The following is a 26,153-nucleotide window of genomic DNA, read 5'->3' on the forward strand; positions in this document are numbered from 1 at the left end:
TCCTAGGCAATTACTTATCATAATATGAACTGTAACTTGAATGAAATGGAGTTCTTTCACTAGTTGGTTCACATTGTGTTGCCTCCATTATTCTCTGCTAATTTTGTTCTTTGTATTTCCTTCAACTAAACCAATATAAATAATTTCTCAAAAATTTATTTGAAATGTGTTGTATGTTACTTTCTTCAATTTAGGGTTGCCTTTGATAACTTTCTATGTTGAGGTAAACTAGCCTAAATTCTAATCAAATAGAACAAATGAGTCGATCAAACTGATCGAGAATAGTTCCTCAACGGTATATTTTACAAAGCACCTAAACAGAAGGTAGGTCTATAACCATCAGAAAACACTCCATGAAATTTATATTGCTTGACGCCAACCCACAACATACAATATATTCAATCAAAACTTCTTTTCCACATTAAAACCTAAAAATAATCGCTGAAGATGTCCTTATACTAGCATGAGAAATATCTTAAATAAAACTTGAAATTTATGATGATATGAATTTCAATGCAAATAAATTGCAGACATTCAGAAATTGCATATAAAAAACCCCATACCTGACTGGAGATTCTATGGTTATGGATTCAAAATGCTAGAAAAATACAAATATTATTAAACAGCAAATATACCATACACTTTACTTTATGCCCAACCTGCTAGTGGAAATTAATGGAGAAACAACTTCATGACATGAAAATATACAGGTAACTATGCTTCCATTCTGCCTGATGTGAATGTCAACTGGTTTCAATCACTGAACTGAGTCTTTTCAAAATGCAAGATACTTCCTCTGAAAAAAGAACTGACCCGTTGGCCCACCAGGAGGAAGCAGTGCAAGCCAAACAACTGTATCAGCACCCTGTTCTGGCGTAAAAATGCCAGAACCTCTGTTCAGGTCAGTCTTGCAATAGCCGGGGGCCATGCTATTCACATAAAAGTTTTGACCCTCGGGGCGGTTGGCCAACTCTTTAGCCAGCACTCTCGTGTATGCGTTGAGTGCCACTTTTGAAGCACAGTATGCTGAGAGATTCTTAGGCCAACCCCTGGATGCCAGGTTACCTGAGTTGGAATCCTCTAAAAACTGTTGCACAAAAGAATCTATCTTTTCCTCTGAAAGATTGCCTATGTCAGACAGTTGCTGAACCAAAGTCGCATTCTTGATTCTCTGCCAAGAAAAAATGTTTGTGAAATTGTTCAGATTTTAGCCAAAGAGGTCCATTTTGCATAAATTTCTGTCACGAAGTTCTTCAAGCTGGAGGATTTTGAAAAAACAGGCCATAAAGCTTATGAGATATGATTTTTAACAGAACACATGTTAAGAATTTCAAATGCTCATCAATCAATAAAAAGAAATAGAAACCAAGAACAATATGACAAGCTGGTTAATAGCAATAAAACGTGGCAAGACCGACAGTGTGACCTCATACTTCACCAAGATCTCACAGGTGAATGATGAGTTGGTTGTCGTGGGAGAGGTTATCCCTGAGGACTAGCTGGTCAGGATTGCACTAGACGATTTCACCCAAAAATGGGATGGATTCATGAATGTCATTGTGGCCAAAGAGCACTTTCCAGACTGGAGGAGGATGTGGGATGATTTCATCCAGGGGGAGTGCCAAGGCTAGCAGTCAGCATGGTGGGGGAGATAAGGAGGAGAATGTTGCCCTTGCAAGAAAGGCCAAGAAGGGGTCTTCTAGTGGAGCAAAGCAGGAGAAGGGGAAGCAGACGGCAAAGGAGAAGGACATGAGCAAAGTGAAATGCTTTGCTTGTGGGAAAATGGGTCACTATGTTGCTTAGCGTCCCAATAAGAAGGGCAAGAAGAAAAAGGGAATTGTAGCTTTGGCAGAGGTGTACAAGTTCACTTCCAAATTTGACATCGAGTTTGCGTTATCGGCAGAGGTGGATGAATTTTCCTTAGTGGTGAGTCTTGCCACTCATGTCACATCTTCTGATGTGTGGTTTGTAGACAGTGGAGCATCTTGCCATATGACTGGAGTGAGAGAGCACTTCATGAGTCTCTCAGAGGATGATATTGACTTGGAGGTTGTGCTTGGAGATAACTCCAATGTCAAAGCAGTAGGAGTGGGGACAGTATCATTTTAGAGGGAGTCATTACCTCCTATGAAAGTGATGGATGTTCTTTATGTTCCAGGACTGAAGAACTTGATATCAGTCTCCAGTTTGGAGGACAGGGGGTATGAGGTGGTGTTCCAAGGAGGACAGGTGTTGTTATATCCTAGATGATCTTGTATCAAGTATACAGGTTTATGTTTTAGCCTATTAGAGCTTTGGTGGCGTAGACCGACAACAATGAGTTGTGCGAGATTTGGCATAAGAGGTTGGCCCACTTGCACCATGGAGCATTCAGGATGCTGAGGGAGATGGTTACTGGTTTCCCTGAGTTCAGCATTGAGCATCATGATGTGTGCAGGGGGTGTGCTTTGGGAAAGTACACCACGACACTTTTCCTGAGCAGTGACGACAAAGTTGTAGGTATCCTAGACTTGGTAGTAGGTACACTATGATGTTTGTGGTCCCATGTCTCATGTATCTTTGAGCGGATGTGAGTACTATGTGACCTTCATTGATGACCACTCTAGGAAAAACTGGATTTTCTTTCTGAAGACCAAGGATGAGGTCTTCCAGAGGTTCCAAGAGTTTAAGGCTCTTGTGGAGAAGATCAAGGTGTTGAGATCAAATAATGGGGGTGAGTATACCTCCAAGGAGATGAAGGAGTTTTGTAGGGAGGATAAGAGGACGAAAACTCTTGTGCAGACATCAGGAGGGAGTATATAGTGCCTTATAACCCCCAACAGAATGGGGTGACGAAGAGGAAGAACAGGGTCATAGTGCATGCAACTAGAGCTATGTTGCATGATCAGAGATTACCTTTCTTCTTGTGGGTCGAGGCATGTAACACTGTAGTGTATTTGCAGAATAGGAGCTCAAACAGAGTCTTGGGAGTAAAACTCCCGAGAAGGCTTTTTCTAGGAAGAAGCCTGGGATTGGGCACATCAGGATCTTTGGGTGCCTTACATATTCACACGTCCCTGAGGAGAAGAGGACGAAGTTGGAACCCACTGCAGAGAAGGGTATCCTTGTGGGTTACAGTGAGACTAGCAGGGCCTATCATATATATATTCCTGCACTCGAGAAAGTTGTCCTAAGGTGGGATGTAAAATTTGAGGAGGAGAGGGCTTTAAGGAGGTCTCAGGAGGTTGATCAGGTGGAGCAGCAAGCTCCTCAACAGGGAACCATAACACAGGTATTAGGACCTTCAAGTGGTACACCAAGATTAAGAGGATCACCTTCTTTAGGGATGACAAGTTCACAGAGTCTAGTATCATCGAGTGCAAGATCATCAAGTGCAGGATCTCAGAGTCCAGGATCACCATTGATCACAAGAGGGCCTTCCTCATCAGGAGGAGAGGCACAAGTTGAGGATTTTCCCATACCAATTAAGGAGGCCACTACAGGGAAGTGGAAGCCAAGATGGCTTCATGAGACCCTGAAGGAAGCCCGAGAGGCAGTGGGGAAACCAAAGTGGTCAGTGGGGGAGAGCAGACCACCAAAGAGGTTGGGTGGCTTTGTGGCTGATGTTGTGGTGACAGAACTAACTAGTTATGAGGAGGTTGCCTATCAGTAGATCTGAAGGGATGCCATGGTGGAGGAGTATGCCTTCATCATGAAGAATGATGTGTGGGAGATAGTGTTGAGACCTGAAGGGAAGTCAGTGGTGACTTCCAGGTGGCTCTACAAGATCAAACATGTTGCAGATGGCAGCATGGAGAAGTTCAAGGCTCGTTTTGTGGCGTGGAGGTTCTACTTCTCACAAGGAGAGGGATTTGACTATGAGTAGACCTTCGCACCAATTGCTCGTTATACTTCCATTAGAGTAATGATATCTATAGCAGCTGAGATGGGTTGGAGGATTCACTAGATGGATGTGAAGACTGCCTTTCTCAATGGAGTTATTCAAGAGGAGGTGTACATTGAGCAGCCACAGGGCTTTGAGGTGCATGGGAGGGAGTCTCATGTGTGTAGGCTTAAGAAAGCCTTATATGGACTGAAGTAGGCGTCGAGGGCATGGTACAAGAGGATAGATGCCTACTTGCAGCAGATGGGTTTCCAGAAGAGTGATGCAGATCCAAACCTCTATTTCATTATGGTTGGTGACGATCCACTCATTCTGGTTTTGTATGTGGATGATTTGTTTATTACAGGAGAGGATAGACTCATCCAGCACTGCAAGAGAGATCTTGCTTCAGAGTTTGACATGACTGATATGGGACTGATGCATTACTTTTTGGGGTTGGAGGTTTGGCAGGAGGATGGGCATATCTTCATTGGCCAAGGCAAGTATGCAGGTGATATCTTGAGGAGATTCTGTATGGAGGGTTGCAAGCCTATGGCTACTCCTATGATCACCAATTGGAAGAAGTTGCATGCTTCAGATTCTAAGTTGGTGAACCCGACCTTATATCGTCAGTTGATCGGTTCGTTAATGTATTTGGTAACACTAGGCCAGATATTTGTTTCGCAGTCAACACATTGAGTCAGTTTATGATGGAGCCCAGGAGAGTGCACTGGGTGGTTGCGAAACATGTGTTGAGGTACCTACAGGGCACAATGGACTATGATTTGGACTATGTCAGGGGTGATGGAGTTAGATTGATTGGTTGCACAGACTCATATTGGGCTGGCAATGCTAGTGACAGGAAGAGTACTTCTAGATGTTTCTTGTTGGGCTCAGTTGTTGTGTCATGGTTCAGCAGGAAACAAAGGTTAGTGGCATTGAGCAGTGCGGAGGAGAGTATATGGAAGCTAGTCGAGCTGGTTGTGAGGCACTATGGCTTCACAAGATGCTTCATTGATTATTTGGTTAGAGGCTGAGACCAACTATGATATACTTTGATAATCAAAGTTGTATCAAACTTTGAGAATATAGTATTTCATGATCAGTCAAAGCATATTGAGATCAGATACGACTTTATCAGAAACTAGGTTCAAAGGGGAGTTGTGAAGCCTGAGTATATAACCATTATTGAATAGGTAGTAGACATTCTCACCAAGTAAATGCCAAGGGGCAAGCATGTATATTTCAGAGATAGGATGGGAGTGGTGAGAAACACCTTCCTCGGTAAGAGGGAGTGTTGAAAATAAGGGTATGAAGGAGGAATTTCCTAGTGCATTTATCCTTTTGGCCTAGGAAGACACATTAATGACTTTTTTCTTGGGACATTATGAATTTAATTAATGTCAGGGAGCTAAGTTACTTTTTATGAGTGATATACTATGTACTTTAATTTATTAAAATCACGTGTTATAAGAGTGACTTTATAAGAAAAGTATGAAGTAGACTTTATATTATTAAAGTAACTTTTATGTTTTAAAAGTAACTTCATGAGAGAAAAAAATGCACATGGTACAAAACATTAAAAGTACTAGGACTAAGAGGTTCATTAATTGACGAGGACCACATGGAGGAGGGGGTCGAGGGACTTGATCTCATTCATTGATCTCATGGGCTAAGATTTAATCTTAGCCCTTGATTTCAAGGGTTAGGGTTCTCCTCACTTTAGGGATAAGGAATGCATTACTCTCATTATTCTCATGAGACTTGAAGAGAGGAGAGAAAGGAGTAAAATGAGGATGCACATATTGCAGAGGAGAGCAGCGTACAGCAGGCCCGAATTTCCTTCCTCTGACTGGCATGAATCCCAAGAATTTCGGGCCAGCAGATTGGGCCAAGTTTCTTGGTATTTCTAGCCGTGTTTTAAGCTGGAAGACTGTGCAGACTTGTGGAGTAGCTGAGGGAGAGACTCAGTGTGTTTCTTGTATGAAAGAGGAGCTGTTTGAACCCTTTGTTTCTGCCATATATACAGTCACAGGGACAAGTATTGAGGGAGGCTTTCTCTGCTACATTTAGTGGACATAGCTTGTTGTTCAAGGCTCAAAAAGGCAGGAATCCCAAGTTTGTTCAGAGAAGACTGGCACAGAATTCTGCTCATATTTCTGCTCAATTTGGCTCGAATTTCTAGACACTGTTGGGTGACTGTATGCACAGAAATCAAAGCAAATATCAGTCTGAGCTTATGACTGTGGGAGCTCAAATTTCTATGTAATTTGGCAATGACATCAGCAAGCATTAAAAGGGAGATAAGTTGACTTTATCTATGCTGTGTATTTATTTCCTTAAAAGCAATTAAAATCCTTCTTGAAGACTGGTTTTCCCCTTGTCGTTTCTTCCAGGATCATTAGACCAAAAACAAGGGTCTATTTTCTGAGTGTGTGCTCGCATTTTATCTCTTGTATCAGCTGTGAAAAGTCTAAAGAGTATAGTTCTATGTTTTGAGTTAAATGCATGCTAACATATATATATATATATATATATATATATATCAGCTCATATGTTATGATGAGGTTTGAGCATTAAACCTATGCCAAAACTTGAAACTGGGAAGGGCTACAGCATACACAAATTTTCTACATCTAACTCCTAGCATATAGTTTGTCATGTAATTCAGAACCTATTATGAATCAATTAACAAATTATCCTGAAAGCAGAACCTGCTCCAAACACATCAGAGGCCAAAGGCGCCCCTTTGATCCCATAGATGTGGGAAGACATCTCTAAACTGTGCCCAGTAGGAATCCACTAGGGAGCATCTCGCGCTTCAATCCCATTGGAGAAGCCATCTTTAACCTTTAAGAATCCACTAGGAAGCACCCCCATATGTGATTCTTTCAATCTACCCTATGTATGTTTCAAATGAATGAAAATAATCCATAGAGGGATCCCCAAGGAACTCAATCTCTCTCTCTCTCACACTCACACAAATATGTAAGAAAGGTGGCGGCATTGATGTTGCATATTGATTTCCATCGGTAGGACTATAGTTCTAAATTTCAGCTGTGAATTTCCAGAGGGATGTGTGTACGAATTTTGATGACAACAACATTTGGAAATAATATGCCAAATGATACTCTAAAGTTGAGTTTCATGGCAGTCGACATTAAGTACAAGAGAAAACTTGATTTTTTTGCATCTGATACCTCTTGAACATTGTTAACAAATATATTTCTACGCTAATATACAATGCTTATAAATATGAAATGCAAGTATGCAAAAGGAGTCAATATAGTACGCAAATTTTACCTCTAACATGCCAAGATGTGAACTGACATTGATAATTCGAGCACCTGAAGAAGATGGTCTAAGAAGAGGAAGAAGCCCTCTAGTTACATTTTTAACCCCCCAATAATTTGCTTGCAGAACCAGTTTTTGTTCTTCATAACTATTTCCATAGTCTGCAGTTGCTGCATTATTTACCTGCATCACACAACATCATGATAATCCTCCAATAAAACAAGGCCAACTCAGAAAGAATCCAAACATCAAGACATGGCTACTCAGCACAATGCACGTACTTAACCTTCAAGACCCAAATGAAAAGGAAAAAGAGACTTTTGAATCTAGATGTCAATATATATAAAAAAATATAGTAAAAACGTCAATTCTTGGTTTGGCAAATGAATGTCTGCTATCCCGTAATCCAAAAAGCTAAAAGAAAACCACTACTGCCAACATTTTTCCATGACCAAGCAGGTGAAAAAGGATTATATAAAAAAAGAACACAGCCATGGAAAAAGTACATCAAAATCAAAGATATACAGAAATGAACAAAAACAACAATAAAACTTTATTATTGATGTAGTCCATGGGACTGAAAGACACATCATTTTGTGGGGTATAACAAGTGAGGGAGTGCCTAAAGCATCTACGAAAGTTAATACGTCTAATCTAAACAAGAATGAACAAAAGATAAAGCACAAATTGGCTGCATGCTTCTATGTTGCATTCGACAAGAAATCAGCCATATGGAGCTCAACATTCTCAGGAGGGAGGTCCCATATGGATTTAACAAGGAAACCAAATCCAATTGTGCAGGGTAGCTATATAAGCAGTAACTCCTGAGAGTCAAATACATTTAGAAGATCTATCATCCATTGTCTACAACCAGGAAATCACCCAAAACCTGGCAGAGAAATGCATCTCAGTAGCATCTTCTATTGATGAGCATATGCATTCCAACCATATTCATTTTTGTCGAAGTGGGAGTAGTAAGAGGGAAATTGATCTGCTCTGAATAAAAGACATTTCACAAAGGAGCAATTCACAAACAGAAGTATTTGTAAGCAACCTCTTCAGGCAGTTCACCAATACAAGGAGGGCCCACAAGTGATTATTATTGTGACATTAAGGAACTCTTGCATGTCCCAACCCTAATGAGTGAGAAACTGACTTATAATTAAGGGGTAAATAAATGCTAAATCATTAAAAACAAGCTTGGGCTCTTAAGCTATGCTCCCATTTAAAGCATTATCAAAAAGAAGTAAAAGATGCCCCAGAAGGGTGGAAAAAGCAGGCCGAGGAAAGCGATAACTCATGCCTCCACGATTTCTCCCTCATTACATCTATACACTCAAGATGATGGACCTCCATCAGCTAGTTCTATGGCCATGGCACCTTGCCCCGAAATCCTTCCCCTCCATTGCCACTATCATCACAAGCACCTATGGATTGAAAGATTGACCTAGGACTCGTCAATTCCCCTTAGGGGCTGGAAACACTTAATAGGGTTGAGCATCCAACCATCCCTAAGACAAGTAGAGAACACTTTTATGGGACTTGGTCAAATTAAATATTTGAAGGTGACCTCAGTTTGAAGTATTTTATGCCCTTAACAATTAAGTATGGATAATGGTCCACCATAAAGCATATATGGTCATTGTCCCTAATGATTAGTGGCTTTCACTTGATCTTGAGATGGTTTTCCAAGTGGTTCTTCACATAGCAGCAAAGGCCTTTGAGAGCACATTACATCACTCCACTAGACAGCATGCCTAGGTTGTTTTACACCTTCCAGAGAGCAATGATGACCTTGCAGAAGCGGCATTGCCCCTCCAGGGCAACGCATTGTGCACTTTGATGATTTCATATGATGATTGACACCATGAAGGCTAAAGTACCTAGGTTGTTTTACACCTTCCAGAGAGCAATGATGACCTTGCAGAAGCGGCATTGCCCCTCCATGGCAATGCATTGTGCACTTTGATGATTTCATATGATGATTGACACCATGAAGGCTGAAGTACCCCTAGATGCTTAAATTGATATTGTACCAAGCAAACCCAAGACGCCCCCAGGTTATCCTTGACACTGTTGGTGGGTGTTGCTTGTTCCGAAGTCCAGATGATGATGGTCATCCCCAAGATGACAAGGGAGGACTTGTACTCATTCTTGGAGCCCCAACGTTGGAGAGAGATAGTGCCACATCACCCATCTAGCCCTTGAGAGGGTGACATAGGGCACCTAGAGCATGGTTTTTGGACATGGAGGCACTTTGAGGCACTTCTTGAGGCTTCCCCTCAAGATTTGGAGTTGATTATGATGATGGGGCATCTCCTTAGCCCATTCCACACCTTATTGTGGAATTTATTGCTCAAAAAGGAGATGACATCATGCTTTTGGAGGATATCGACCCACACATGTGGGCATTTATGGCATTATTTTATTGTTTTGAGCTATGGGGTTGGCTTGTAACCCCTTGTCTTGTCAAACACTCAAAGTCAAACTTGTTTTAGGGCTTGTAGGCTTAATTATTTGTAAAAGTGAAGTGATAAACCTCATACAAATAGAGATTCCCTCCATTTTTTTCATCATCACAGATGTGAATTCGGCCTCGTTAGATAGAGTGCGAATTGTCTTTATCTGTTTAGCTACTTAGAAAAATGTGATTTTTGTGGAGCATCTTTATATTGGAGATTGATTTTTGCATTGGTAACATGTTTTTGGGATTGCAAGAAGGATTTCTTGGAGAAATTTGTAAGCTTATTCTTGAATTTTCTGTATTTTGCATGTGAATGAATTTATGCTAGGGTTTCTAAATGTTCCATGACTAAATTCATATAGTTTACTAGAAATCTTGGTGAAATTTGCATGTTAAAATTATCTTCCTTGAAACTTATCGAAGGTCTCCTAGGGTGTATCTTCTATATTTAATTTCTCCCCTCACAAAAAAGATAGCTAGGGTTTTACAAGAGGAAAAGTATTTCCCCCCCTTAATCTAATCAATTTTAATCTTCCTTCAAAATTTTCCCTAAAACTATACTAGCCCAAGTAAAATTAGGCACTGACTAGGGTTGTGTCGATCAAAAAGTAGCAAAACCTAAATATTTTCCTTTTCTTACATCTCCTAGGCTTTTTAGGCAAAGTCGTTAGGGCTATTCTAGGGCCAATTTTCCATAGAGTTGAGTTTGGGTGGATGCTTGTGGATGAAATTCCAAGGTTTGCCTTCATAAACCTTTTAAACGCAAAATCTAGCATTAATTGTGGTGAAACCTCCCTAATTAGGGTTGACGTCATCTTTTTCAAGCTCCTTTATATCAATTAAAACCCTAGTCCCTAGCCAAGCTTCAACTTGAAGCCTATCTAAGGGTTCCCCTATTCCTTTGTTGACTTTAATCATTGAGGGAATCCTTTCTTTGACTTCTACATGTCTAGATACTCCTTATCATTGCATATCAATAAACCCTAACTTGTAGTAGTCCTTAGCTAGTCTAGGGTTAGAATACTTGTTCCTTTATAAAGAAGATTTAAGTCTATTTTGGCTTTAAGGTATCTTTCCCTAGGCCATTCATATCACCTTGAGCCCTCTAATTAGAATACCCTTATAGGTGAATACAGGGAAGCCTCCCTTGTGGTGAAATTCCACTAAACAACAAGAGAAAGATTGTTGAGGTGACAATGGCAATCCTTCTTCATTGTTTCCATAGGGTCTGGCCTTTTCCTTGTGAGTCCCCTACTAGATTTTGCAGCAACAAGACCTAAACCCTATCCACCTTGGGAATAATGTAAACATCCCCAAGAACCATAGGTATCCCTCACTCTATACCATTCTTAAACCACAAAAAGTTTTTTATAAACTATTCCACACACTTGAATTGAGCCCTATTAGTGGGCCAACACAAAACATAGTAAATATGCGAGGCTTGGAGAATTCTTGAAACAACAGCTAGTTGACCTACAAAAGGCAACTCTTTAAAATACCAAAACGAAGTTTGGTTTGCAAGCATTGGAGACACCAATCCCACATAACCATAGCCAAAAGACCTATACCAAATCAGATCCCAAGAAAAAGAACCATAACCCCAAGTCGAATGAAAATCCACATAGTGGAAAGCCATTATGAAAGATTATCAATTCCTAACAACTAAACCTCAGTTTTCCCCTCACTAACAACTACTCCATAACATAGTTTTAAAAACCAAAACCAGGTTTTGAATAGGGCACCTATCAAACCAGGGTTCGAACCAGATTCAATGAATCAAAATTGAAAAAAATACATTAAAAAGTTAATTTTTAATGGAAAAAAAAAATATTTTTAAGATTTCAAACCATGATTCTAAACGATAGAGACAAAATACGCAAATTTTGTTCATCTATATACCATGTAAGGGTGAATAATAAATATATCAAAATTACACAGACTGCAATACATATCTTTGGTTAACAATCATGTGTATAAGTACATTAACACTTAGTCACACCATGAAGAGCATTAAACCATGACAAGCAACACTTGCACATGAAAACTATAGATCTACTCTGTTGCTATCACATGAAAAAATCAAATGTAAGGGGTTAAATGCTAGGAAAATTGGACTACTACTAGTTCACTGATCAATGAGCTTAAACGTCACCATAATAATTATTACAATTATCCAAGAGTGAACATTCAAACATTCAATATTATCATTTGACACTAGCAGTGATCATATCATGAACTAATTCTCAACAAAAGATAGCCATTTGAATCAACTTCAAACTTTAATAAGCCCAGAACAGATTATGACAGTGATTAATGATCAATGAACTTCAACATCACCTTAACAATTGTAATAATCCAATAATGAACATTCAAACACTCAATATTATCATTTGACAGTGATCATGTCATGCACTAATTCTCAACAAAAGATAGCCATTAGAATCAATTTCAACATTAAACCTAGATCAGATTATGACAATGATTTTCAATGACACTTAGAGCATTTCAAAGATATATTTAATGCATCAATGAACAGACAACAATATTTGAGGGTCCTTTATTAAAGTGTTTGAGAGTTAAGTGTCAGATTTAGACATAAAAGTTAAAACTAGATCCTTAAGCAATGTTACTAATACCACAACCTTATGAGAAATCCTTAAACCAAGGCCTGATCTATCAGTATTCAAAATAAACAAAAAAAAAAGTCTTCAAGGTATCTACAGACCTATCTAGGAAGTTAGTATCAAAATTGGTTGAATAGGGCTGATTTGTACCGGTTACGCCCGATTTGTACTGATTAGGTACTAAATCGGCCAATTCGATACCTAACCAGTACAAACCGGCCCTTCGATGTGATTTCTCTGTCGATTCATTACCCAAGCATGTCAAACCAGTCGGTTTGACCAGTTACTGGTTCAAGCTTGTCAGTTTTTAAAACACTGCTCCATAAGTTACACAAAAGAGGTCAATATAACCTCTTGTATGATCGACTAGCTCTTTTTCAAGCTACATTACAAGGAAAAAGTGAATAACAAAGTGGTTATCCACCATCTCTAAACCATTCAGGAAGGAGATAAAGTAACTTTATACTTTAATAAAGTGACTTTAACAATTTTCATAAAGCAAATTTATAATTTATAAATTTGCTTTATTTATATTTATGACCAATGGTCATCATACAGACCCGTATGGACATGTTTTTCCTACATATAGCGGTCGGGACACACTTACTCTGCCTAATGCCACTATTAGGTATTGTTGAAAATTCACTGGAAGCGAGTATTTGAATCTTGAGCTTATCCCACTCCAGCGAAAACCATTCTTCTTCGCCATCATCATAAACAACAATATGTAGTTTATTTGTCCAATCATAGCATTTAAGAAAACTAGTATACCAAGCATCGTCCGTTGAATTCTTCTATTGATTAACCGAGAAAATTTAGCCTCCTCAATAAACACTTATTGGAATGAAACCATTGCGCTATTGTTGCCAATTTGTTGTCTCCTTTGACACAAATTCTTCTCCAAAATTGTTTGTTTTTTGTCAAAATCCTTCAATGTTTGTGTCGACATCCTTCATCGCTTGGTCGGAGGTCCTGTTGGTAAAGGACTCTCCACTCTACACTTTGCTGAGACAATCTGTCGAATTTCATTCTTATTTGAAGTTTTTGAGAAATTTCCACGAATTGCAGTAACTGGAAATTTAATTTTCTATCTACTGGAGATTATTTGTCTAGAGAAAATTAATTCGGCAAATAACAACTAATACACTACTACAATCTTCACAAAATTAAATACTGGAACTTAGACACACAAAATTTGGACACCAAGATTTTTGGACAATAGTCCTTGGAAAAACCCCAATGTGGAGAAAACTAGTGCAACAGATGAGGGTTTACATTATTATTCTTCAGCAATACGAGAGATACAATTGCTTGCCTGATACTGGCAAAGCTCTGGTATACAATTTCTCCACTATCAAAAATAGTCTGGAAACACGAAGTTCCCTCTGCAAAAACAACTCGACCTCTTCCCAACAATTCGCACCTCCTCTTGGCAATTCGATGACCTCCAGTGACTCATCTGACCCACTCACGTTGCTTCTGGCAACTGGCTATTGAATCAAGCTCCTTTGTCACTCGCATTAATGAACTAGCAATTCACACAGCTAATTTTGTCCTTCTTCTCTACAGATAAAATCAACACTTCTTGCTTCTGGAAACTGGAAATCACTGTGGAAATTCCTCTCCGGAATTCTCCTCCCAAGCCTCTGCTAAAACCTTGTTGTTGGTGTCTCCCTCTGCTTCAACTACGCCCTTGCTAACTCTGCAACTGGGTAAGTCGAACTACTCAAGTGTGTCTCTCCAAACCCCATCGACTTGCTCTTATAATCTCTCATTGAGCAACCAACAGCCATGATCTAATCACAATCGATGGCTAAGATCATCTTGACTCCATCAAATGACTTTTCCAAAAGTCTCTAGAGAAAAATCGATTTTCCTCAATTAATCTGATTTAATTAACTAGTTTTCCTAAGTTAGACTTAGGGAAATTTTAATAATTAGCTAATTAATCTAATTCAGGTGTTTTCTCGCGAAACCTTTTCTGGGTATCGGAGAAAATGTGTTCCCTAGCCTCATAGACACCATAGAGACTAGAACACCTATCTGCTGCTACCAAAAACTAACACTCCCTATTATCGAGAAAGGTGTTCTCCACAACTCCCATCTTGTCCCTAAAGAAGACAAACTTTGCCTTGTCCAAGTCCTTCGTGAGAACATCTGCAACTTGTTGATCTGTGGGAACATGTGTAGCCAAACTAACCCATGCTGCACACAATCTTTGATGAAGTGATACCTTATGTTGATATGCTTCAACCTATCATGAAACACTGGATTCTCAAAGATCCTAATGCAACTCTGATTATCACAGTAGATATTGGTTGAATCCAACTGCTGACCAAACAAACCCACTAGCAGCTTCCGAAGCCAAATAGCTTCGCATGTGGCCATGCTAGCTTCCATGTATTCTGCCTTTGCAGAACTCAGTGCCATGGAATTCAACTTCCTGCTGCACCAAGAGACAACCCCTAATCCAATACTGAAACAACACTGTGAGGTGCTTTTCCAATCCACTGAACTGCATGCCCAATATGCATTTGTATATCCAGATAAAGTGGCACCATCACCTCGAGTATATCTCAATCCATACTCAATTGTGTCATGCAAGTACCTCAAAACATGTCTCGTCGTTTTCCAAAGCATCCTCTTTGGTTCCACCATAAACTGACTAAGAATGTTGACTGCAAAACAAATGTCTAGCCTTGTGTTGACCAGATACATAAGAGATTCGATGAGCTGCCTATACAAGGTTGGGTCCACATCTACATCCTCTAAAGCATCGATCTTCCTCCAGTTGGTAATCATAGGTGTGGACATGAGTCTACAATCCTACATCCTGAACCTCTTCAAGATCTCCATAGCATATCTCCCTTGCCCAAGGAAGTTCTCCTCGTCCATCTACAATACCTCCAATCTTAGGAAGTAATGCATCAATCCCAAGTCCTTCATCTCAAATTCGGTTGTCGATTCCCTCTTGCAGCCCTCTATGAGCCCTGATGACCTTGTCAAGAAGAGATCATCCACATACAAAACGAGGATGAGTGGCTCAAACCCTACCATCAAATATTAGAGGTTGGAATCTACTTCGCTCTTCATGAAGACTATTTGCTGCAAGTAGCTGTCAATCTGACCATACCATGCCCTAGGAGCATGTTTGAGCCTGTATAGTGCTCTCTTCAGTCTGCACACATGAGTGCCTCTCTCAAGCATTTCAAAACCCTTTGGTTGTTCAATATACACCTCCTCCTCTATTACCCCATTCAAGAATGTTGTCTTGACGTCCATCTAGTGAATCTACCATCCCATCTACGTTGTTAGAGATACAACCCCCAAATAGAGTTATATCTAACCACTAGTGTGATGGTCACCACATAATCAATGTCTTCCTTTTGTGCATACTCCTTGGCCACAAACCTAGCCTTGTACTTCTCTACACTGCCATCTATAGCATATTTGATCTTATATATCCATCAGGAGTCGACCACTACACTGTCCACTGGTCTAGGCACGACCTCCCATACATTGTTGATCATGATGGAGTTGTACTCCTCCACCATGGCATCCTGCCACACCTGATGTTGTGCAGCCTCATCATAACTGGAAGGTTCCCTGTCGACGACCTTTGTCACCAACGCCTTGTACCTGTCTGGTTGTTTACACTCCCTGGTACTCGATCTAGGAGCTCCCACAAACTCTTGTGCATCCCTCAGCATCTGTAGCACCTCACTATTCCTTCTCAAGCTAGTGGTGGGTGGAGATTGAAGCTCCTCATCCTACCCCTGTTGCTCTGTCTGATGTGAGCTTGCAGGACCCTCTACACCTGAGCTAGTGCTTGTATTGGTAATTGTACTCATGCTATGTTGTCCTTGCAACTGTTGCTCAACCCTTGGAACTTCTGCTGGCTAGTATGCTATACTACCAAAGATTCTGAAGTGTCCGACCTCTGGTTTCTTCCCCGTGAAGACCTCCTCTGGTGTTATCTTCCCCAACGCTTTGTGAGGAACCCTATTCTATATGTACATTGTCGTGCTACATGCCTATTCCCATAAAAACTTGGGCATATCCTGGTCATACAACATTGCCTTTGTTGCCCCAAAAATTGTCCTGTTCTTCTGCCCCGCTACTCCATTCTGTTGTGGATTGTATGGAGTTGTCCACTCTCCTAATGCCCTCCTTCACATAGAGCCCTGTGAAGTCCTTGTCTGTATACTCGCCTCCATTGTTTGTACGAAGTACCTTGATCCTTTTGCCTGTCATGTTCTCCACAAGAGCCTTAAACTCTTGGAAGCAACTAAAGACTTCATCCTTCGTCTTCAAAAAGTAGATCCAGCTTTTCCTGGAGAAGTCATCTATGAAGGTCACAAAATGCTTACTCTCTAAGAGATCTGGTGAACATTGGGCCTCAAATAGCTGAGTGTATCAACTGCAACACACCATCAACTCTATTGTCGCTTCATGGGAATGTTGCCTTAGTAAACTTCCCAAGTATGCACCCTCCGCACATGTCATCATGTTTCGTGCTCAATTTTGGAAAACTTGTTACAGTCTCTCTAAGCAACCTAAGAGCTCCATGGTGTAAGTGTCCCATCCTTCTATGCTATAACTCTCCCAAGTCTCTACAACTGTTGTTGTTGTTGCTAACCAGTGCCTTTGGAGAATCAAACTGCAGCCTGTATAGCTTGTTGCTTCAAACCTAAGTTGCACGAAACGGGGAAACGTGTACGAGTTTCCGAAACGGGAAGCGATACGAAACGCGACCTCCCCAAATTTTGGAAATGGGGAAACGCGAATATATATATATATATATATATATATATATATATATATTGAAAATATTTAAATATATATATATATATATGTGCAATCATAAAGCATAAATGATACATTATAATTTATTACACTTAAACATTAAGATTTAATTTACATCACATTTACTCATGAATGATCACATAATGAAAATAAAAATATCGGAATATCCAAAAGCAACCTTTATTGTATATCCAAATCTCAAAATCAACCTTTATTTATATTAATATATGAGGCTGCAAGTACAATAAAGACTATAAGACTGCAAGAGAGAGATCCAAATCAGGATTTTTTGCATCCACATCCCATTCTCTAGAAGGACCATTGTTGTATTGGGAGTCTCCTCCTGCATAGTCGAACGACCTTAGAGCTCTTGATTAAATACACGTTTCATACCCTAGCACCCTACATGATCTTGATTATTGGGAGTTTCCCCTGCATAGAGGGCTTGGTTCTCTTGATTAAATACAAGTTCCATACCCTAATACATGATAAAATCCAATGGAAACATTGCAATCCTTCCAATCCTGAAATCCTTAAAAACAAATAAGTCTGCTGGATTTTGAGTGAGATCTAAAATTCTACTTTCTCCATATGAAATCCAATGAGGGCGAAACCACTCTCAAACATCCTGAGTCATTTCATGGTAATGTTAAAAATTTAAGTAAAAGGATGAAAACGAAAAATAAAGGAGAATATCACTTTTACTTTAAGAATTTAACATTACCATGAACTGCATATCCCTCAAACTTCCTGATGAACTGCATATCAACACTAGGGAAAAAATTCACTTTTATAACTTTAGACAAGCATCTAGAAGCAACAAGAAGTCACTAACATACCCTAAAAGTAAATTAAAAAACAAATTAAAAAAACACAAGTTAATGAGGAAACGTGGGTCATACGGCCCTGAAACGTGTTTCCGGCTGTACTGGCCACATTTCCATTTCGGGAAACGTGGCAGTACGGCCGGAAACGCGTTTCACGGCCGTACCAAACGTGTTTCCGTGTTTCGTACCCGTTTCCGTACGGAAACGGACCTCTATACCATGTTTCCTGCAACATAGCTTCAAACCCTAATCTTTTTTACCTTCTTCTATCTTTGGTGTTTGATGAACACCTTTTGCCCCACAAAGTAGACATTGTACCCCTTATCCTGGAGTGCAAATACTAAAATCAAGTTCATACCCAAACTTGGCAAATGCAACACATTTGTAACATTAGTGTTCTTGCTTGAATGTTGATGGTACATCTCACAACTGGAGTATGCTTGTCTTGTTTCCCATATGGATTTGGAATTCCATCTCCTCCTCCTTGTAGCTAGAGAAGTAGTCTCTAACCCCATCATATGTGTTGATGCTCCACACTCCCACTTAGCGAGGAAGGTTTGCATCATCCTCCCATACACGTTGCTAATGTTTGGCCACTGTGACTTCCTGCCACTACGCAACTCTGATGTTGCATCTGTGTTGTTGTTGACACTGCTAGTTGCTGCCAACAGTGCATTTGCCCTGGAACTCCCTCTCAATCGTTGTTGCTGCTACCACAACTACTGCAATTGAGAAGCATCTGAAATATTGAATCAACTGTGTCTTTGTGCTACATTTGTCTCCTGAGCATTTGACTACTACTAACCTCTTCACTGTCCACTGGGGAATCTACGTTGCTGCTGACTCTACATTGAGCCTCTCGCTCTGTTGTCAACACTACTCTGCGCTCCTCGGCATCTGACTGTAACTAGTCTGCAACTGTCACTCTGGAATCTAACTGCATCACTGACACTGATCCATCCTGCTACTGAATACTGTGGGCCCCCATAGCAAGGTAATGATCCATGAGGAAGACACCTCAATGGACCCTACCCAAGTCTTTGCTCAACTCTGGGACTATAACTCCATATCGCCCCACCTCACTCCTGGAGGTATAGCTGCAAACATGGCAAAGTTTTCCTCCAGCCTAGAGGACAACTTGCCTATCTATGTGAATGTTGTTGCTTGGTCCTGCTTCTCCTACTTGTCCTTCTTCCTTTGAGGACACTAACTATTGTAGTGGCCAAACTCACCACACTTGAAGCACTTGACCTTAGATAGTTCATTTTTCTTCCTCTCCACCTATCCCTGACTAGTACCCTTTGACGCAAGGGCCACATTCTCTTCCTCCTTCTCACCTTTCGAATCCTTGTGGTTGTTGCCCCTGATGGAGCTCTTTACTAGAGCTCGCCTCATCTCCTCCTGTTGTAGATCTGACCATATACTATCCCACCTTGGTAATGTGTCTCGTCCCAAAATGCCTTGGACGAAGACTTCCCATTCCTCTGAGACACCATTTAGGGCCATATGCTCAAGCATTGTAGGTTGAGGCACTTCCCCAATGGCTGCAAGTTGATCCTAAATTTCCTAAATTCCAGTGAGAAAGGAATCTATGCCTTCACCCTTTTGCATCTTGATGTTTCTCAGCTTCTCCTTTAAGAATATCTTTTGTTGCTCAGAAGGATTCTGAAACAACCCTGCAAGAGCATCCACATATCCTTGGTAGTGTTCTTGCCAAATATATGCGAGACTATATTTTAGTTTTTGTAGCAACGGATGTGTTCTAGCCACGAAATTTGGTGGAGAGACTAGAATACATGAGATCTCGAAAACCCAAAAATTCCACCTAGAGATGACTTAATTAGATTATTAACCAATTTTTTTAATGTTTCCTAAAGTCTAAACTTAGAATCATTAGTTAATTAATCACAATTAATTAAGTCAAGGTGAGAATTCTCTACAAACTCACACGGATCGATCCATAAATGATCTGAGCCATCAATTAAGATTTAATCTTGGTCGTTGGAATCCCAACAGGAAGATATAAGAAGGGATTGATGTGGTGATGAAGAATACACCATAGTCACTTGGAGAATTTGATTTTCCAAAGTAGCAGCAATCAGTTGCCGGAGAGTTCGAGCTTTAGTGAGGAAGCAGAGATAGTGATCCGAAGGAAGTTTTCCAAATTCGAAGAGGCAGCAACAAGGAGGCGGAGTTATGCACAGTGAGGCAGCGCAGAGGACTACGTAGTTGTTCTAGAAAAGCAATTTGATTTGGCTGAAGGAAAAAAAATCGATTCAGCTTCCAACAGTCGGGAAAGTCTTCTAGAGGGTCAGAGAATCAATTTCCTCAGTAGAGACTAGCAAAATGACTTCATAAGAGGTAGTTTTGAGCTTAGATGTCTAAGGGTCTATGCAGACGCTAATGCAAAAGATCCAAGAGGACAAATTTTCTAAAGGGGAGTTGTGCCGAGGTTGCTTATGGAAGAAGGGAAATTCCCTTAAATAATTTTGGACAGAGTTTCTTGTTGTTTGGATTGCCAGTTGGGCATTCATAGATTGTACTCAGATTTCACTACTAGTTAATAATAAAAACCCACATTTGTTGCACCGGTTTTCCCAAGTTGGATTTTTTCGGGGATAAAAGTCCAAAAATAACAGTGTCACAATTCTTGTGTGTGTGCTAGAATTTCTCAATTTCCAGTGTTTTATTTTCCGCGGTATTTTTTATGGTGAAAATTGTAGTTGTGATTTTATTCTTTATTTGTCGTAGCAAATAAATTGCATAATTAAATTTACAGTTAGGAGAATAATTTCCAGTTGTTGCAATAGAGGAGATTTTCACATGGTATCAGAGAGTGAGTGATCAACCGAGAAGCTCAGAAGCAGAGGAGATAATTTCGCTGTTGAGAAGGAGCAGTAGGCCAAAATTCCTAAAGGTTGCGCAGTTCATTGACAAGTAGGTCGAATCGCTAGGGCAAAAATTCAATTTTCAATTGCAGGTGGGCAAAAAAGTCGAGTTGCCTGGAATAGTGATTCCAGCAGTCAAAGGAAGTAGCAGCAGCTCAGATTTTCGGTGAGAAGATTTCTGGTTGGACACAGAGGGTTTTGCAACAACAAAATCAATGTCGGGTGGAAGAGAAAAGCAACTCAAGTCAAGTCAAAAATATTCCAAAAAAGTCAACTCAAGTCAACCCTCCAACTCGGCCTTTTGCAATTTAGCTCTCTGCAACTTCTGAAATTTTGGCCTGCTATTTTAGTCCTGCACCTTTGGCCCTGCAATTCTTCAGACTTCTCGCACATGTGACAGAAAATGGCAGATTTCAGACCTTCTTTCTTTTGCTTGAGGCTCCTCCTTCCTTCGCTAGAGATTAGGCTTTCTCTTCTATGAATTTGCACTTATTTTTCTCCTTGTGAATTGCATATCCAATCCTCTTGAGCTTGGCTTTTATCACAGCTGTAATAACCCTAACCAATACTCACACATGTGAGAGAGAGAGATATAAACTTCAGATTTTGGCTTCTTATTTTGTCTCCTTGTTTCTCCTAGACCTTTGCTTATCTTCCTTGCTATTTTATTTCAGATCGAACTTGTTATTCCTTGGATGCCACAATAGGTCGAATGTTTGCTTATATATAGACTTCAAGGGTGGTCGAATCCCTTCAATCAGGCCGACTTGCTAGATGATGAGGCCGACTTGGTGGAGGAGGGTAAACTTACATTTTGACTCAATTACAAATTTATTTCTTGATATACAAAGCCCAAGAAGGGTCTATTACATGATGACAAGGACTATGACTCATGACACAAACCTTAGAAGCACTCAATGGGTGCTTTGATCTAGAAACAAAATAAAATGAGCATGAAACCCATGCTTATAAATAATTTTTCTTTGACAATAATTCTTCTTTTTCCTTTCTTTTGACAAATACATTATATCATGAGCTAGACAACAATTATGAAGACCGATACTAGTTACATTTTCAACACACCCTCCTATAGTGGTGGCCTACTCACACAAGCCTAAACAGTGTCTTTTATTTGTGGATTAGACCTCGATTGCTCCAAATCAAAAAACTGGCTTGGAGGATCTGCGAGTTACTTGTCAGCGCGGACTTGGCCTTAGATCAGCCTCTCCTGTGGCCATATCTGGGCCTCCTCACCACGGATCAGCACTAGATGCGCTCCTCTTCACCCAAAAAGCTCGGCCTTCCTTGGTCTACCAATATGGCCTAACCCTTCTCGCACTTAGCTTGTAGCACTGCCTCTAATAAAATGCTTAGAAATAGCTCTCATGAATGAACACTTGCACAATGTGCCTTTAGGCCTATCCATTGGCCTCTTTATATTTCACTTTTAGGGTTTCTTAGGAAAACACTAAATCATTTTAGAGTTTTACCCACTTTCCCTTATAATATTAAGTTGAGTTATTTTCCCACTCACTTAGGATTACAACTCATGACTTGGGTACTTACGTCACATCCTCACAAATCAAATGCCCATAATCCATGGGAGTACCTCCCAAGCTTCAGCAATTAACAATGTGTACTCACTCCCAAGTGAATGTTGGACTTTTAGTGTGGGTCAGGCCTCTCCAAATCTAGCTATGGGCATCACTAAGCCATAAATGGAGATTAATGCGAGTTGAAACCCTCTCTTAAGCTAGTAATTGGGTTGGTAGAGGTTACTATTCATCAAGCCAAGAGCATTCAAGGTCTACAACGTTTCTTTGTTGATTTAGTGCAACAATTTATTGTTGTCAAGCTCTTGCACTCTCTATCTATACAAAGAAAAATGTTGCATTTTCAAGCTAAGTGGTTATCAAATCAAGCAAGTTGAGCCCCTTGTGGTTGAATTAATTATTTTGCAGAATATCATTTTCTTATGTAATCACTTAGTCGCCAGTCTTGTGGATGACAACTCAACAAATCATTTCGGGAGAGGGATCCACTAGTTGTTAACTAGCCATTACAAGAAAAATTATATAAGGGTAGACCCTCTACCCAAATTGGTTGTTGTTGAACTATGAGTTCATTATATGCCATTTCAATAGAATTTATTTTCCAGTGCAATTTGTGGATTGATTCTTGTATGCTTTTTCTTCTCAAGTTGTTGTAATAGTGCTTCATGGAATAGACTATGAATCATGACCCGCATAAGACCCACAAGTACCTGCAGGTCTTCACAGGTTCAATATCGGGCCCGGTCACCCACATAGAACCTGTGGTTAAGAACCGGACTCGGCGGATTTATCATAAACCCGTGTAACCGTATAAGACATGCGGGTATACTATACGACCCATATCGGACCCGTATAAGACCCGTCGAGCCTCAAAAGGCACAAAATCTTCGGATTTTTTATTTTTTTTTTCTTTTTTGGAAACGAGGTGGAGTGAAAGGGAAATTGGACGGAACAAAATGCTTTATAAGCACCTTTCTCCCTTCCATTTGTCATTCACTTGTCATTTGAGTGTTTGGCTAATTTGTATGAGTGTTGAGTGACTCCATTGCATAGTGAAGGAGCTCTTGGAGGAGGCTAAAGGAGGCTTCATCGGATCAAACTCAGCTTTAGGTAGGCTTCATGAACCTTGTTTGAATGTTTTCCATGTTATTTTTTTGTATTCAATTTTATTTTTATTTTTTTGGGGGGCCAGCTATGGCTGAGTTTCTCATCCACACAGCGACCCTGTGTGGCTGAGAAACTCAACCACATGGTGCCTCCTCAACCCGCAAGCCCTATGGCTGAGTTTCTCAACCACACAGGGGCAAAAAAATTGCAAATTTTAAAAAAATAATATATATATATATATATATATATATCTATATATATATATATATATATATATATTTCCTTCCAGATTTTGTCACCATGCCACCAAAGGGTTCTAGAAAGTCTCATGATCCAGCATGGGCACATGGTCAACGAATCATTGTCGGTAATGACCACCATATCAAGTGCAATTATTGCAATGCCACAATGCATGCAAGCATAAACAAGCTGAAATACCACCTAGCCAGAATTCCTGGGAATGGTGTGGGATGTTGTCAAAGTTGCCCTGATGAAGTCACTACTGAAATGGCAGCTACTTTGGAATCCATTAAAGAAAAAAGTTCTAAGAGGGCAAGAAGGAAGGATGAGATTGTTGGTATAGGTAGATCTTCATCTCAGAGTGAAACATAGTTTCAAAGTCCAGGTATTGGTAACTCTTCTTCAAGTGTTGTGGCAAACAAGAGTATAACCTCTTATTTCTTCAGTCCTCGTACAACTCCAAGATCTCAACAAACCTTGGATAGTTTTAATGAAAAGAAGAGGAAGGAGGCAGATATGGCAGTGAGGAGGTTTTGCTACCATAATAGTCTTTCATTCAACTATGCAAAGTCTTGTTTTTATCAGCCCATGGTGGATACCATTGCAAGTGTTGGCCCTGGATACAAATCCCCATCTTATAAGGCACTTAGGGGGAAAGAGCTAGATGAGGAGATTGAATGTCTCAAGGAACAATTGGAAAGCATTAAAAACTCATGGAAATTTACAGGTTGTACAATTATGTCTGATGGGTGGACAGATCAGAGGGGTAGAACAATAATAAATTTTGTTGTACCTTGCCCTAAAGGAACCATGTTCCTAAAATCCATTGATGCATCTACAAATGTAAAAGATGCACATTTGATTTTTCATTGTTGGTTGGTGTGGTGGAGGAAGTTGGGGTTACAAATGTTGTCCAAGTAATCACGACAATGCAGCAAATTATGTGGCAGTTGGAAGGTTGCTTTGTGCCAAATATCCCACCATTTTTTGAACTCCATGCGCTATGCATTGCATAGACTTGATGCTAGAAGACATTGGGAAGTTGGAGTGGGTGCAAGATGTTGTGCAAGAATGCAAGCAAATTACCAAGTATATTTATAATCATACTTGGGTGTTGAACCTTATCTACGCATTGCATAGACTTGATGCTAGAAGACATTGGGAAGTTGGAGTGGGTGCAAGAATGAAAGCAAATTACCAAGTATATTTATAATCATACTTGGGTGTTGAACCTTATGAGGGAATTCACACAAGGTGAGCTTAGTCACCCAGCGGTCACACGGTTTGCTACAAACTTTCTTTCCCTCCAAAGCCTTTCGTATGAGTACCAAGCTTTGAGAAGAATGTTTGGTAGCCAACAATGGGTATTTTGGAAAGATAGCACAAAACCAAAAGCATTGTCTGTGAAAGCATCTGCCTTTGGTGATAGTTTGTGGGACAAAGTCACTGAGATTGTCAGTTTTACTAATCCCCTTGTGAAAGTCTTGAGATTGATGGATGGAGAGAAACCTGTAATGGGATATATTTGTGAGGGGGCATGGACAGGTCCAAAGAGGCCATCAAGACTTTCTATAAGGGAAATTAGTCTAAATATCTCCCTATGGAAAATTATTGATTCCAGGTGGGAGAGGCAGCTACATTCACCATTGCATGCAGCAAGAGCATATCTCAATCCAAGCTTATTCTATAATGAGAGTTCTAGCATTCAAAGAGATCCTGAGGTGATTGTGAAAAATCGGTTACCTGATTCCTACTGCAGCAAACTAATTATATTTCACCTACTTGTTAAATTAATTGAACAAGTTATTTACAGTTTTCTACAGCAAACACTGAAATACATACACTGTAGCCTACACCAAAATAAACTGAGGAAACTAAATACAACACAGAAAAGAAATAATAAGCACACACATCTACACAGTTATTTTCGGACAAATGTCCCTCGAAAAATCCAATGTGGGAAAACTGGTGCAACAGCTCTGAGGGTTTTATTATTATGCAGTAGTAAATATGAGTACAGTTCGTTGGAAGCCCAACTGGTTATCCGATACAGAGAGACACTGGACAAACAAATAGTGAGATGATCTCACCCTGTCACTGGAAGAATCCAACCCTGATCTCATTAGAAGGAGGCTCTGCATCCCTTCTGTGTCAGCGTCTGCGCAGATCTGCATCAACCCTACACATTTTTTGCATCACCTCTGTTGGGGACTGTGTTTCTCCTCTTACGGATCCTTTGTTGCCCAGAAACTTCGATTTCCAACCTCTCGGTCTCACACCCCGGCTCCCGGCTTTTGAAACTCAATTTCCTTGGTAGGAATTTGATCTCCCTCTAGGCTCTGCATTGCCACTGTGTACCAGCATCAGCCTCTCTCTGAACATCGTTCTACCCTCTCTGCCTTGTAATCCTCTCGCTGATCAATCAACAACCCAGATTAGATTCTAATCAATGGTTAGGATCATATTGACTTGATCTTCGCCTTCTTCT

The 26,153-nt window shown here is 40.1% G+C and overlaps 1 protein-coding gene across 1 annotated transcript in view; it reads right to left on the reverse strand.

Moving 5' to 3' along the window:
* Positions 1 to 471: 471 nt before the first annotated feature.
* Positions 472 to 26,153, reverse strand: part of LOC149202585 (short-chain dehydrogenase/reductase 2-like) — a 42,871-nt gene continuing 17,189 nt past the window's right edge. Inside the window, exons 2-3 of the mRNA XM_089403193.1 lie at positions 7,166 to 7,339; positions 472 to 1,171 (exon numbers count right to left, since the gene is read on the reverse strand). Of these exons, the coding sequence (XP_089259319.1) occupies positions 776 to 1,171; positions 7,166 to 7,339 (570 nt within the window). The 3' untranslated portion in view covers positions 472 to 775. The remainder of the gene's footprint in view (positions 1,172 to 7,165; positions 7,340 to 26,153) is intronic.

The sequence above is a fragment of the Pinus tabuliformis genome, chromosome 2_1 (genome assembly GCF_031772625.1).
Source record: "Pinus tabuliformis cultivar Carrire ecotype Pingquan chromosome 2_1, CPIR1, whole genome shotgun sequence".
In the NCBI taxonomy this organism is placed as follows: Eukaryota; Viridiplantae; Streptophyta; class Pinopsida; order Pinales; family Pinaceae; genus Pinus; species Pinus tabuliformis.